The sequence below is a fragment of the Neomonachus schauinslandi genome, chromosome 4, assembly GCF_002201575.2.
Source record: "Neomonachus schauinslandi chromosome 4, ASM220157v2, whole genome shotgun sequence".
NCBI lineage: Eukaryota > Metazoa > Chordata > Mammalia > Carnivora > Phocidae > Neomonachus > Neomonachus schauinslandi.
Window position 1 is genome coordinate 47,239,594 of NC_058406.1, and position 15,776 is coordinate 47,255,369.

General features: G+C 46.2%; 1 protein-coding gene across 4 annotated transcripts in view; it reads left to right on the forward strand.

The window, feature by feature from the left end:
• FGGY (FGGY carbohydrate kinase domain containing) overlaps nucleotides 1-15,776 on the forward strand; it is a 388,228-nt gene that overhangs the window by 300,690 nt on the left and 71,762 nt on the right. For all 4 annotated transcript variants that reach the window (XM_021683954.2, XM_021683958.1, XM_044914038.1 and 1 more), the window contains 2 exons: nucleotides 3,324-3,444; nucleotides 9,526-9,620. In XM_021683954.2, the coding sequence (XP_021539629.1) occupies nucleotides 3,324-3,444; nucleotides 9,526-9,620 (216 nt within the window). The remainder of the gene's footprint in view (nucleotides 1-3,323; nucleotides 3,445-9,525; nucleotides 9,621-15,776) is intronic.

Genomic DNA, 15,776 nt, shown 5'->3' on the forward strand with positions numbered 1-15,776 from the left:
CAGTTGAATTGTGAGGGGTTCAAACCGTTTTTGCAAAGGTACGAGGCTGTGCTGATCTTTCAAGCAAAAATGTGCATTTTAATTAAGTAGTCTGATCACAGATATTTTCCCATGATGATCAACTTGAAAAAAAAAAATTTTTTTTTTTGTTTCACTGGCTCTGAATATTGCCCTAGCATCTACTTGCTGTGAATAGGTTAAAGTTAAACAAATTGCTCTCTATAGTGATATCTGTGGTTGGTATTTTGTAGGAATAGAATGAAAGAGATATTGTAATGAAGTTAACTTGGGACTGTGCGAAAACGCTCCATGAAGTAAAATTCTCTCTTGATCACACTTAATTGAAAGACTTGTCAAACAACCAGTTTATCCATAGCCTGTTCATCTATAGCTTTCCTTCCAGAATAGACCCTTAAAAAGTACTATTTGCATTTGAAGTCTCTCGATTTGCATTTGGTTCTGTACATTCCCAGTGGAATAGCCTAATTTTAATTTAAATTTCTCTGTGAAAACATTTTTTCCAGAAAGGTGAGCACAAAATCATTTTAGCACAAAGCCCTGTGGCAGGGCATTTAAGGAGGGTGTAACGTTTCACAGTGGAGCCTGGGACACCCGAAGGGAAGGCCCTGTTGCTAGCTGCCAGCCTGAGTGGGAAATTCCAGCCAACAATGCCACACGGGGGAGTCGCAGGCTGTCACAGCCCCTCCCAAGGGAGTGCCTCTTGTTCTGATACTTTTTTGCCTTTTCCCAAGGGAATGTGCTTTGTGTTACCCTCCGCTCTGGCCTGCTAATCACGTGAGCCACAGGTCTGTGGTTTTGGAAGTATCAGAAATACCAACTTTGCATGGTATTTCCATGCATATGGGGGTGGGGGGTGCAGCTATCCTCTCCCAAGGCAGACCCTACTGCCTCAGGCAAATCCCATAACTCCTACATGGAGAAAACAAGGTGCAATTTTTGAGTTTGTCCTAAGATTAGTGAGGATAGCGCAGTGCATAGCAGAGTGCCTAGACTACAGCTAGTAACCAGGATAGCGCTCATTTCCACACCCCTTCCATGTACTCGGTACTCCTGTGTGTCTTGTACATACACTGTCTCCAGCAACAGCCGTGCAAGACAGATACTAATATTTCGCCAAATGTAAGACCACATTAAAATTGTTTCTGCATGTTAACATTTCTGACAATTCATAGAGTTCTCAAACCCATGAATATAATATTACTATTACTTTTTTTAAAAAATGAGGATTGAGTCGTAGAAAGGTTGGATACAGGTTGGATTCCCAGAAGTAGGTGAAATGTCTTAATGCCATCCTAGGTTTCTTGAATTCAAAAGCCATGCTCTTAGCTACTACGGACTCCTGCCCCTCGAGCTGACTAGGCTGTCCTGCAATGCACAGACACCGAATGATCCATGGTAGATGTAAGGGCATCTGTAGGCCTCCCGAAATCATTTATAGTGCTCTTTTGTAAGTGACTTTCTTCTGGAAAGGTCAGTAGGTTTTATCATATTCTCAAGAGGGTTCATGACCCCCCAAAAGCTTATGAAAGAACATCTGGGGGTAATCAGCCACATGCAATAAGCAGGATCTGGCCTTATACGGTACAACATGTTTTAATTTTTTTTAACACACTACATCTGTGGATTATTTTTGGAGGCCCAAGTTTTACCTAATCCATATTCTTACCAGATTCGCTAATAGCTGAAGGCCTTTGGGCTGGAACTGCTGTGCTTTTGCTCCCGAACTGCCCCTCATCTCTCATAATTTCCTCCACAGCATTCAGGATTTCATGACCCATGGTCCCCAGAACACCTTCTAGCCAGTCCCTCTCCCAGAGGCACACTCAGGCATGGGGGAGACAGCCCTCCAAGCTGCCTGGTCAAAAGAGGCTTCACTTGCCCTACATCTTACCCCCTGGGGACAGTGGTCAGGGAGACATCCTGACCACTTCCCAAACCCTCTTCCTTCACTTTGGTTAAGCCTCTGATACAGCCTATCCTCATGCTAAACTACCTCCTTCCCCTTCTCTGCACACTTGGGTACCACCTTCCCAGCAATACCGTCACACTGTCACTAAATCCATGACATTGACTCGAATCCTCTCTCCAGCCCCAACCCAGCCTTCTTGGTGGCCTCCCCATCTGTGGCCTCCCAGATCCTTGACCTTCTCCTCCCTCCGCTTCATCAACTCACCCCCTTGTCCACACCTGGCACTGTGTCATCCCTCAGAATTAATCACTCTCTAAACATCTCAAGGGCTCTCTCTCCACGAAAAAAAAAAAAAAAAACAGGTCTCTCTCATTTCTCTCCAGAGCCCCTTTCTCAACCATTGCCATGTGGCTGCCTCCTAAAGTCATGTCACCGTTCATCTTTTTGGTTTTAATCCTTGACCCCAAGTAAATTAGACTCGTGAGCTTCTCGTTTTTGAACTTGCAAATAAACTAGGATTTTTAGCTGTTTGCATATCCTAGTTAAACCTAAAGAATTATACATTAACATTCACCCCGGTGACCCTACGGTGGTGTCATTTTCCCAGGCATCCATGATTTTTACTGAGTTGAGTAAACTGAGCAAGTCAAGGATGAGTATAGCACATTTTAGGGAGTTCCTAGCACATGAGGGCTGAAATGAAAATATGGCAGAACACTGAGCAAGCCAGAGGGTGTGATTTCCACGTCATCCCAGACCGCGAAGGACTGACTAGAATGGGCTCTGGCTCCCGAAGCATCCCTGAAGAACCACCACCTGGTTCCAGGTGATAATAAAGGTCAGGTTAGCCCTTTGTCAGTCTGAAGTCTTACTCTCACTTCATGCGATTAGAGCTCTCTTCCCGTTTCTGCTGCTGATGTTATTGGGTGCCCTTTTCCAAAGAAGAAACCTCTTTAGTTCCTATCTCCGGAATGAAGACTGACTCAGAGACCCCCCCCCCCGCCCCCGGCCACCTCCTCCATCCCCGGTCCCTGCTGGAGGATCAGGCCCACAGTGGGCACTCCGCAAATATTTGCTTCGGTGAACTCTGTTAATATGAACTGTGTGAACATTGTCAGTTGTTTTTGTCAATGTTGTGTAACTACTGATGGAAGCAAATGGTAGAGTAATTAAGAGGGTTTGGGAGTCAGACAGGCCCAGGTTGGAATTCCTGCTCTGTGACTTCATTAACAGTGATCAGAGGCAACCTGATCTCTTGGAGCTTCAGCTCTCCGAGACTGGGTGTGCGAAGCTCTCAGTGTGGTGTCCGGGGCTGGGCAAACACTTAGTAAATGTTCCAGAGCTTTTTCCTTGTGCTGCTATACTGATGCTTTCTTCCGCTTTTCCCTTTCAGTTTGGCACCCGCCTCATTATAGAGGCCATGGAGGCAGCCGGGCACTCTATCAGCACGCTTTTCCTGTGCGGAGGCCTGAGCAAGAATCCCCTTTTTGTGCAGATGCATGCGGACATTACAGGTGAGTCTGAGGAGGAAGAGAATAGGTCGTTTGGGGCCTGGCAGTAAATGTGCCTGGCTGACAGCCGGACACGGTTGGAAATAGCAGAGTGTAGGGGTATGTGCCAGATTATTTTGAATCTTTAGGTTAAAATGTATGTTTTTTTCCTTATGATAACTGTGAAGTATTTGTAGTCATGTTGGAGAAAGTGACTTCTCTGTGAATCCAACTATTGAATGATCCTGAGAAATGAGATGAGAAAGGTCAGCAAGGGCTAGGTCGTAACGTAAGTATTTATGGAACCGTCTGAGCACCTCTTCTAATGCACGCTCGTGGGGAATATTGAAGAGACAGAGATGAGTAAGACAGGACTCCTGCCCCCAAAGATCTCAAAGTCTATTGACAAGGACAAACGGATGTGCAAATGTAGTGAGGCAAGAGCTCAGAGTAAGAAATGCATGGAGTTTTATGGAAACATAGTGGGGTACCTCCACCCTGGTTTGGACCTGCGACAGGGCAGGGCAAGTGGTCTGGAGGAAAGGACAAGGAAGCTGTCTTGAAGAAAGAAGTCAGAGCCCAACTGCTGTGGGAACAGGGGTCTGGCTGCAGATGGGAATTTGAGCCCTGAGATCCCAAGATCCTGTGATTCTTTCATAGCTCCTGACACAGAGAGAGAAAATCCAGTCGTGGGCTGATCCCTTTGTGATATGAGCACAGCAGAGCAGGATCCCTGGTGCAGATCCCTGGGCCTTAAGAAGGGGACCCCATTGGCCAGAGGCTTGCTGGTATTACAGAGCCGAGCCTGGACTTCCGTTCCTCTGGAACTCGTGGCCTCATGTCTCTTGCTCCTTTCTCCCCCGGTGTCTCCGGGAGCCTGGCATCCTCCCCACCCCACCCCGGGACCCACCCACCATGGCCAGGCACCAGAGTGGGACAAGGGAAAGGAAACAGAAGGGAATGGACCCTGCCCACAGCCCCAGCTCAAACGTGACATGAGCCCATCCTTCAATGGCGTCCCTTTGTCATGGTCTCTTGCTGTCTCCCATCCTGTGGATTCCTTCCTCTGACAGCTGGGTGAGTCTTGATGCTGCCTCATCATATCACCTATGCCCCCTCACACCCTGCCAGTCCCTGCAGAGGAGAGCTATACCAAATGTCAGGCGCATAGTTAACCCTTGCACTTTGTGACATCCAACTAATTAAATTACTTAGCCCCATTTTAGATAGAGGTAAGTAGACTGAGGCACAAGCCAGAGGACAGTACAAAAAAAAAAAGCACCTAGTCTAAGGGTAAATATATCAGGATGTTGAGTACAGAAATTACTACCATTAACCAAGTTCCCACTGTGTGTTGCTGGAGCCATTCTGTATACATTTAACCTCATGAACTGCTGAGAGGTAGAAATTGGTGCCTCATCTTAGAGACACAGAAACTGAGGCTCAGGGAGATCAATGAAATTGCCTCTCCAGAGTCAGACAAGAGGGGACAGGCGGTACCAGGACCGTGACCTGGGAGTGTCTAGGCCCAGCAACCCCTACTCTGCGCTGCCCATCCAGGTTTCTTAGCTTTTCTGAGCAATTCGTAATCATGTGATGATTACTCTCCTTTACCAAAGAGTCCACAGCCTATGGATGTGGGCCATTCTGAGGCAGAAAGAAGAAAGACCTAAAAAAAGGAGCCCAAATTACCTTGTAATTTTCCCCAAGAGAAAACTGATAACCACATTTTATCTAAAAGTCGGCCAGTCGGACAAGATTCACATTTAAAATGTGATCTGTGAGTGACTTCCCAATTTCTAGCCTTCTGATAGCCACGAAGCCTTCCTACCAGGATGCAGGAGGGGAGAGAAGATCTGCCTTGGCTAACACATCACCTGTGGGAAATGGGAAACAGGGCCCTGGGAGCAGGGCAGTGTGAGTGACCCTGGGTCCTGACCGGGCACCATGGCTCTGGCCTTAATGAAAGTGGGTCCTCTTCCAGGCCTCACGTCCCTGCGCTGACTCACAGCAGCTTTACAGAAAGCTCTGCTTTGGAAACCGTTCTTCAGGCTGTTGAATGAAAAGGCTGTTCATCATTATTTGGATTCCGATTGAAACTGGACCCTTTGTCTCTGGCTGTGGACCAGTTACAGTTCCAGACAAAGGGACCTTTTCTTTGGCTGGAATTCCTCTGCTTTGGGAAGCTGTGACTGACAAGTGATGGCAAAGTGCATCTGCCTTTAAATGCTTTGGGTTCTGCTAAACTCATTAATGCATCAGATAAAATAGTTCACATTCCAGGCAGAGCTGCCTTCTTCCTCTCCTTCACCCAGCCGCTCAGAGAAAAGAACACATTTGCATTTGTTCCTGTAAAAGGCACGTACACTGCAGTGGGTGTATAGGTAGAGTCTTTGAAGCCTTTAAATACTGTAATTGCTCTGGTTTTCCTGCAAAGAAAGGCTTAGAGAGGACCATGGACCTACATGAGTCTTAGGAATACCTGTCAAAAACACAATGGAATTTAGAAGGTTCTTTGGAGACTATGGAGTCCTGGAAAGAGCAGGGGATCCCCTCTGTGACTTTGGGCAAGTTGGTTCACCTCTCCCCAAGCCTCGCTTTCCTCTTCTGAAAGAAAGAATATTATTTCCCTCTAATAGATCATGCTGAGGAGTACCTGCTCATGAGTTTGTGAGCACCAAGCTCTATGCTTGGCTCAAAGTCAGTGTTTAATACATGTCCGTTCACTTCTTCCCTTAAAGCAGCCCCATGCAAAAAAAAAAAAAAGAGGTGTGTTTGAGGGGAAAAAAAAAGAAAAGCAGTTTAATATTTTGTAAGCAAATATTTGCCATTTGGGGAGCAGGCTTCTCCGTGCAAGCAGGGAGAATGGGGCTTTGCCAACTTGGGAAAATGTCTTCTACGTGAGGAGGAAGAATCTCCCTGTACCTCTGGCAGTTAGTTTAACTGTGGTTTCAAGAAATACTTGGTGTGTGCTAAGTAATTGTAGGTTTCCCCCATTGACTTGGGACTCAATGTTCCTCTGTCTGAATTTTGTTTTTTTCAGCTCTGGCAGTTACAGCAAGGGTTCTCCCCTTTCTGTCTTATTCATTATTTTCATCATTTGTCCCTCCATTTATTCACTCAGAAGCCATCTCTGAGCACACCAGTGTACCAAGCATGAGCTTGGCAGGGGGATACAAAGAAGAACAATAATGTCCTGCCAAAAGTGTCATTGCAAAGAGAAAAAGTGCTCTTGGTACTCTGCCCAGTGTCCGGACAGTAGAGTGGGGGATGCTGGTGTCCGTATGAGTCAGGTCCAGGCAGGGAACAGATGACACACTCGAAGTTTGGAGAAAAGTCAAACAAAGGGTCTGTTTGCAGAGGTGTGGGCTGGTTGTAGGGAAACCCTGATGACCAGGCAGCCCCCTGGGGCCACCCACAGTCTTACCACCCCTAGGTTTGCAGGGGCCCAGCAGGAACCTAACCAACCCAACCTAACCAGCTGCATGAAGAGGCTGCCGGACTAGAGCTTGGTCAAGGATGCAGCCATGAGGACAAGCAAGCCATGGGTGAGGTCTACCCACGCCAGTGTCCTGGGACCTACAGCAGGCTGGGGGTGGGCAGGGAAGAGGGGGTACTGACCTCAAGGAGAAGCAGAAGCAGTGAGTTGGTCCCCCCTCCCCCCACCCCTGCCATGGCAGGGATGAGGAGAGGTTTTAGAGATCAGGTCAATATTAAGATTCCTAATAGCTAATGCTAATTTAGTGCTTTCTCTAAGCCAAGCACTGTTTTAAGTGCCTTCCTTACAATTGCACTTTTAATCCTCTGAGCAGCCCTAGAGGGAGGTGGAATTTTAGCCCCATTTTGCAGATGGGGAAACTGAGACACAGAGAGGTGCAGTAACTTGCCTAGGATCACACAGCTAAGTCAGCAAGGAAGCCGGAATTCAAACTCTTCCAGTCTGGCTCCAGAGCACTTAGGGTGCAACTAGAGAGCTCGTGGGGGATTCATCGGGCTCACTCTGGTTTCCGGTTCTCAAGGGGGAGGGGACTGACTGTAGGTCACTCCTCCCTGCTCAGAACTAGTCAGGCTTTTGACAGGGTCAGGAGGGGCTGGGAGGTGTTTGGAGGTGCTTGTGATCTTCTAAAAAGTGCCAGGTCCGCGGGGGCGGCTGTAGTCACACTCCTGTCCGCATCATCCCTGGATTCTGCAAAGGCATGCAGTGCTCTCCTGATTTGGCCAACACAGCCCTTCCATGTGGCCTGGTATCTGTCCTTCCCCTGTAGATGGTAGATGGGCACCTGCCCTGTCCCTTCCCCACCATTGCAGTTTCCAGCCCAGTGAAGTATGTGTAGAGGGCCTTCACTCACCATCAGTCTTCATTCTGACGGTAGTAGCCACCATTCCCAAAGGCTTGACGGAGGCTAGAGATGTGCTGAGCCCCCTGTGTGCCTCCTCTCATGAATCCTCACCGCAAACAGTGCAGCAAGTCTTAGTATCATCCCCATTTTACACACTGGGAAACCGAGGTTAAATGTTTGAGTAACTTGCTGAAGGACCCAGGGCTAGTGGGACTGGCTCTGAGCTTTTTTCAGAGACCCCACCCCTGTACTTTCCAGGAGAGACTTGGGTGCCGGCCCTGCGGTCTGGGGGCTGGTATTCATGAGCCCTCTGGCTGCGTGCGGGAGTTCTGTTCCCTGACCCCTTGTCCGGGTGGCCCGGGCTGCTGACCCAGCCTGGGAGTAGCAGGAGGAGTCAGGAGGTAGTGGGACCCCAGGGGTAGATGTGTCAGGGAGGTCTTCCCAGAAAAGATAGGAAGACAAATCCAGTGTTTGGAAAAGTCAGTCTCCTGTCTTGAGTAGAGGAAGACTTTTGGGTCTGGCTACAGAGCTTACCTCTGTGGAGTCTGCTGCCATCTCCTGATTGGCAAATGCATTTATATTTTGTATGTATTTTATTTATATTATACATATATACACATATACACATCTAAAATCCTGAGAATTCTAAATTCTTTATATTCACCTTAAACCCACTGTGAGCCCTGGCATGCGGAGGGCTTTCTTGCTGCCTGGTGGACCACTCTTCGTCCTTCAGATACCCCCGTAACGCTCATCTCCATTGTGATGAACCTCCATTCCCTCTCCGGGAAATTTGTTCTTTCACCATTTAACCCCTATCATGTGCTAGATCCTGGTTAACTAGTCTCAATTCTAGGGATTCAGCCGTGGCTGAGACCCAGTGCTTGGCCTCATGGAGTTTCTGTTCTAGCAGGGGAGACAGATGGTAAACAAGAGAAGTAATCGTGCTGGGTGGGAAGATGCTGAGGAAACAGGGGGGGCATGAGGAATATCATGGGTCAGTTGTCCCTTTAAACCCAATGGTCAGGAAAGCCGCAGCGGGAAGGGGGTGTTTGCGCAAATACACGAAGGACGCAGAGGGAGTTGCTGTGTGGGCATCTGGGAGGAAGTGACACAGACAGAAGGAACAGCATGGGTGAGGGCCCCAAAGCTGATTCAAGAAAACATGGAGGCCAGGCCAGCGTGGCCAGGAGGGGAGGCGACAGTCGGGGTGGGCACCAGCTCTGGAGGACCTTGGCGGCCATCGTAAGGGCTTTGGCTTGTACGCAGAGAAATAAGAAGCTGCCAGAGGGATTAATCACACCCCCTTACTACTTCCCTGTTCTTAGTGCATCTCAGTTAGAGAACCAACCCCCTGCACCATCGTCATCTCTTTCTCATCCACCTCCCCTTTGAGACCCAAAGAGCAGGACCGAGTCAGATTCATCTCTGCATTCGCTGGGCCCCTCGAAGCACTCCAGAAGTGTTTGTTGAAACGAACTTGAACCAAATGGCAGGTAGCAGCTAGCAGAAGCCTGGGAGATCTGGGCAAAGAGGTCTCATGAGTTGATGTACGGGGTGGCAGGTCCCTTGGGGCTCCTGGCTGCCTTACCAGCAGGTACAGGCTGTGAAATCCTTTAGAATCAGGTCATGCCAAGGACCGGAGCACTGTGGGGACCGGGGAGCGGGTGTCCACTGCTGCCTTCACGCCACATCATGTCAGGTGTTTCTGGTGCTGGGGCTGCTGGCCGGCTCCCTAACCAAGGTGTGGCCTTGTCCTGTGCAGGCATGCCTGTGGTCCTGTCGCAAGAGGTGGAGTCTGTTCTTGTGGGCGCTGCTATTCTGGGTGCCTGTGCCTCGGGGGATTTCGCTTCTGTACAGGTATGTGAGGACCAAGGGGTGGGTCGTGGCTCCTCCCCTGTCTGAGGCTGTCCTTCCTCTTGACAGCAGCTCCCATCTTGCAAAACACACATAGGATATAATTAAGAAATGATAGGTTCCAGCCAGGGAAAGCACAAACACTTCTAGCCTCAGACATATTTATTGCGGTTTTCATTTGACTTGGCCTCTCTTGGTGTTGGTCATTCTGTTCTTCTGTTAGTTTTCTTTTTTCTCCTTTAAAATAGCTCTTAAGTGATTTCTTTTAATTTCCTGTTGACCTTTTTATTTTTTAATTTTTATAGCAAATGAAACAGGTAAGTTTCGAAACTTAAGGTTTTCATGTAAATTTCAGATCTCTGTTTGCTTATTTCATCTCCACCTGCCACTTTCCAAATAATTTTGAGGGCTCTATCAATGAGGGACACAAATGAAAATGTTAGTTTAAACAAAAAGAATTAAAAGGGAAAATAAGGAACAAAGACATAGGAAGAAGGAAATAACTTGGTGGTGGAGATGGAGCACACAGTTTGATTCTGAGCTTCCTGGCAGCCAAGACAAAAATGAACACATGATAAGTTGCATAATTCTTGTTTCCAAAAAAGAGGAAACATTAGTATCTTGTGGGAGAGGAGGCTTTTCCTGCAACCAAGTTGCAAAAGACATCTCACACGTAGGTTTTAGGGAGAGACTCTGAGTGGTAAAATAACAATATTAACAACAGGTTTATGAAAAGGTAGAGAAGCATCAGCGGAGGAGTCTGAGAATGCAGGCTTTGGACTCCGGCTGCCTGGGCTCAGATCCTACCTTGACTACCTCCTAGCTCTGTGAGCTGACTATTCTGCTCTTCGCTCCATTTCTTTATCTGTAATAATCATCAGGAGCACATTATGAGTTCTTTCCCTAGATCAGGAATGCACACGTAGGCCCATTATTCCCGTTTTATAGTTGAAGAAGCTGAGGCATAAAGAAGTGATAGAAGTTGGCCTCCATTGGGACAGCTAGTGAATGCCAGAACCAAGGAGTCTGGCTACCCAGCCTCAATGGAGAATTCAAGAAATATTTGATCAGAGAGCTTAAATGACTTGTCCAGGGTCTCCAGGCCAAGAGAAGCTGGGTTTTCCACCAGTAACCCAGTCACTAGAGTACTATTTATGTACCAAGAACTGTGCTGGGTGCTCTCCCTGTGATCTTCCTGACACCATAACCTACACGGGCAGCAGAGGTTAGACAACAGAGATCCAAAAAGGTAACAGAACCAAAGGGGACACTATTAGAAACACAGGTGCAAAAGTCTGATTCCACTGTCTGTGCACTTTTACACATTTTGAAAAGTAGGGTATCCTGCACACTGTCCAAGCACTGGGAACTCATGTCTGTGAAATATCTTTCCCAAGGAATTGAGTCCACTCGTGAATGCTAAGTGGATTTAAATGAAGTTGGTAATCAAAGATGGTGCAGTTGAATTCTCAGCGATTTCTGGATTTTCTGGTACTCTCTCAAAAACATTGTGTGAGCTTCTTTATTGTTGAAATGTCAGTGATTTGTCAATTGTTATTTTGATGTATCCGTTTATGAAGATGTTCTCACCACTAGATGCCCTGCCTGGGACAAATAGTAGCTAAACCAAAACAGTAGAGATGCTCCGAGAGGCCCTGCATAGGATTGCATCATATTGTAAAATGAACACGTCCCCTCATGTGTCCTGTGTTGAAGCCCTAACTCCCAGTGTGATGGTATTTGGAAATTGGGTCTTTGGGGAGCTGACTGGGGTCAGATGAAACCGTGAGGGTGGGGTCCCCATGACGGGCTTAGTGCCCTTCTAAAAAGAGACACCAGAGAGCTGGTGCTTTCTCTCTCTGCCATGTGAGGACCCAGCCTAATGGTGGCCCTCTGCAAATCAGGAAGAGGGCCCTCACCAGAACCTGACCCCTCTGGCACCTTAATCTTGGACTTCCAGCCTCGAGAACTGTGAGAAAATAAATTTCTGTTATTTAAATGCCCAATCTATGGTACTCTGTTATGGCGGCATGAGCAGACTAAGGCACCTCATTTGATCTTGACAACCTCCCTGCCTGAAGGGTAGATGTTTTCATCCTTGTGTTCTATATGGAAGAAACCAAAGCTCAGAGGGGTGTTCAGTAATTTTCCCAAGACTACAGGTAATATGGAGCAGAAGCAGAATTGAAACTAAGGCTCTCTGGATCTATATCCCATCCTGATTTTTCATTCCTTTTATACTTGGTTCGATTTTCTTTCTCCTTTTTGTGTTAAAAATAGTTTTTGGCTTCGTAAATGTTTAAAGCTGTATTTTCTGAAAAGAAATGCCATCGGTCACAAATCAGGAGCTAGTCTGCAGCTTGACCAAAGAGTAGCATGGGATGGGGCTGCTTCATCAGATAGATACGTAATACCATGACTTTAGGTACCTCAGTGGTATCTTGGTCAAATCTGGAGTTTCTAGCTCCAAGACGATTCCTCTCACATCTTTCCCTAAGTGGAAATTGAACTTAATTCCTCACTGACATCATCGTCACTACATGAGATTTTCTGTGAGTCTTCTGGAACAGAATCTTAGATAGGGTACGTCGAATATTGGGATTGGTGATTCAAGTAGCAGCTGCAAGTCTCACATTTTAAAGACAAGCTCCTCTCTCTTATTAAACCCAAGGAAGTACGAGCCCCTTGTGACTGGAATTTCTAGGAGACACTATAATCTAGTAAAGAGAGCCCCTAGCCGAGAGAGCCCTGGAAGGTCCTCTGTCATTGTATCCCCAAGAGAATCCCGTCATCCTGACCCCTGTGCCTGCTTGTTGTCTATCTTCAGGCAGTGTCACCTGGCCTCTCCAGGTACTTGCTTTATTTCCTTACTTCCTGTTTAAAAAAGTGTTTGAAGAAGAATTGCCACTCACATGGGACTGTTGAGATAAAGAGCCTTGAAAACTCTAATGACCTGCACTCTAATGCCCCTGCTATAATTATGAACATTGCTATAGTCATTACGTTCAGAACCGCTTTGGAAATGTAAATGCACATAGGCCTGTCTTCATTCACCCCTCTCCAAAGAAGAGGCACCAACCCATGTGCCCCAGGCCTGGGGACGAGCTCAGGATTCTGGCAAGTTGATGTGAAACAGAATTGCTTTCTCCCTGTGATTCATATTTTTCAACCAGAACTTCAATAGTTTGTTCTTTGAACTTCAGAGATCCTACGTGGTCTTCAAGGTGCCTGCTACTCCTTCCTTTAAGAAAGTTGAGTGATTCCTGCCAGCAACTCAATGTTGCTTTCTCTTCTCATAGGCCACACAGCCGGTGGTTAGAGGGAGGATTTCAGTTTACACTACCATAGTGTGCAGACTTTGGTAGACCCACCCAGAGTCATCTCCTCCAGATGAACGAAAGACTAGGAAGAGTTTAGAGGACCCAGGCTACAGACCAAGGAAAGAAGTCCTAGGGGAGACAGGTTCTTCCGATTTTCTGGGCCCATGAGTGGGTGTCTTTAGCGAGGGGTAGAGCCCTGTGCCTTCCTATAGTGATACCAATAGGTCAGAAGGATTCAGAGTTGCAGTTTTTACTTATAATAATTGCAAACCTGTCTATACATTGCAATTCTGGGGAAATTTTATCAGATGGCGAGGGATCATGGATAGAATGTTCGGGTGGGATATTAAGGGGAGAGATTAGTCAGTATGACGTCCATTACTATTTCAAGTTTTGAAGACTGCCGACAATGCCTGGCCTCTACTTTTTGTTCTTTTATTCGTTCATGTGGCCATCCTCATAGTCTCTCGCTCTTTCACTCTTCCCTGCTTCCTTCCTGCCCTCCCGTCCCTTAGACATCGAAAGCTTCCTGCTAGTCCCACTTTCAAATGAGGATTTCACAGAGGGTACTGATGCAGCCATCCATCTGTATTAAAGAACAGAATGACTAATAGTATCTTAAAGAGTTGTCTCTCTCTCGAAATGGTGTTCTCCATTTAGTAGTTTTCAAAACTCTACCTCCAGTAGATAGTGTGGTGAGTATCATGGCATGGTTATCTTCACGGATGTCTCAGATCCGCAGCTTAATCAGTAAAATGGAATCAAACCACAGAGATGTCACCTCATGGTAAAAGTTCAGCTATTGAGTAAGTGGGAGGGGACGCAAGGGGGTGTCTTCCTTCCTCCTTTTATTCATGGGAATATGGAATCCACGTAGTCTTGACCTCTGTGACCTTCCCATCTGACCACTCCTGATCTCCCAGAAGTCACCCCTCCTTCACTCCCTTGGCTGTCCATGCACTACAAAATGATTCTCTAATTCTGAATGTCCTAGAAAGCAAATAATTGTGATTAGAAAGTTGGGAGCATCCCATAACCCTTCTGCAGGCTCCCAGGCCCTGGAAAAGGAACAAACTGGAAAGAAATACGTCCACGAAATACCAATGTGCTCACATTCTCTAAGCACAGGCAGTAGTGAAGTTCGAAGAAATGCCAAGGATACATGAAACAAGAAACCAGTTTCAAGATGCTGTGAAAGAAACTCAGTCAAAGGGCAAAGAGGCAGAAATACAAAATGACTTTCCACTTTCTGCTTCCTGCAGGCTCCTGCAGATGTCATTTAGCTTTCTGCAATTTCTTATCTTAAAAGACAGGGCTTTCTTCTTGTTGTTGTTCCCAATCTATTTATATGAAAAAAGCTTTAATTCTAACAGTGCTATTTATGTGGACACTTGCTCCTCCACCCGCCCAAAAAAAAGCAGCAGAGGAAGCCTCTGAAGCAAAAGTCAGCAAAAGGGGACTGTGACAAGAGGTGAAGGAGAATTCCCCAATCAATGTAAGGCACGTACCAGTATAAAGAAAATAAGCCCTTGGAATCAAGCAATTAATCAAAATCTTTCTTCCTCCCACGGTGTGAGAGTTGCCGCCTCTGTAAGCCATTGACTCTATGTGTTCCCACCATCAGCTTTCCTTGTCACGTCCCAGACAGACTCCTGTGTCTTGCAGACCAGTATGTGTAAGTGGCCTGTTGAGAGCTGTGATTACTCACCCTTTCTGTGATGTGCGCCCACAAGAGAAATCATCCACACTGACCACAGTGGTCTGCCCTCGAGGTCAGGCCTTGCAAACATCCTCATTGCTTTGCTGAAGCCTCTCCTTCTATTCTTTTTTTAAAAAGTTTACTTCCTTCAGAGCCAGTTATATTCATCACCTATTCTGTGCTTCAAAGCCTGTGATTTCATATACGACACAGTACGTCTTCATTCTGTTTTATTCTGTGGGATTCTGCTCTCTGTGAGTTTGAGATTCATTTGGCTTTCTGTCACCAGCTACTTGCCCGTTTTACATTCTGCAAAGTAAAGCTGATGATTGTGATTTTAGTTGCTGGAGGTTTGGAGAGACTGACAGACCATGGATGTTCAGAAATTGGAAACCGTCCCATTTCTTGGCACATTCAATCTTGATTTGCTTTTTTTTTTTCCTTTTCCTGGGCTACAAGTCATTAGTCATGTTCAATGGGAAAAAAATAAGAAAATTCAGTGAAGCTGAAAGAAAAATCCAAACACACTGATCTTACTACCCTAAAATCACCAGTATGGAAGATTCTGGTTTCTATACCTTTAGTATTTTTATACATACTTTGAAACTGCTTTACACTTTTTTAAATTTCAAAAATGTGTTCATACAATGCATCGTGTTCTGTAGTTTGTCTCTCCACCCAAAAATATGTAGTAAACATTCTTATTTGTCATTTTTATGGATTGCATAATTGTATATCCCATGGAATATATCAGTGCTTATTTCATCAGTCCCCTTGTTTTGAATATTTATGTTGTCTCTGTTGGTTATAAAGAATGCTGCAGCTGACATCTCCATAGCTGAATTTTTGCAGATACCCTAAGTTATTTCCATAAAATAAATTAGGCAAATATAATTGTTTGGCCAAAAAGTTTCCCAACTTTTAGAATTTGGATACATACGTTATTAACACCTTATCCTCCCACCAACGGTGGATGAAAATCCAGGGCTCCCATTTCTGGTGTACGGGGAGTCTGTTGTTGTGAATTTTAGCTCCATCTAGCTTTCTTCCTCAGGCCCTTTATAATCCTATTCATTTCACATATGGTCCTGATACTATCAACTTTCTTTAGTAGCCTTTTGCCCTTTGCTGCTTAAGCAT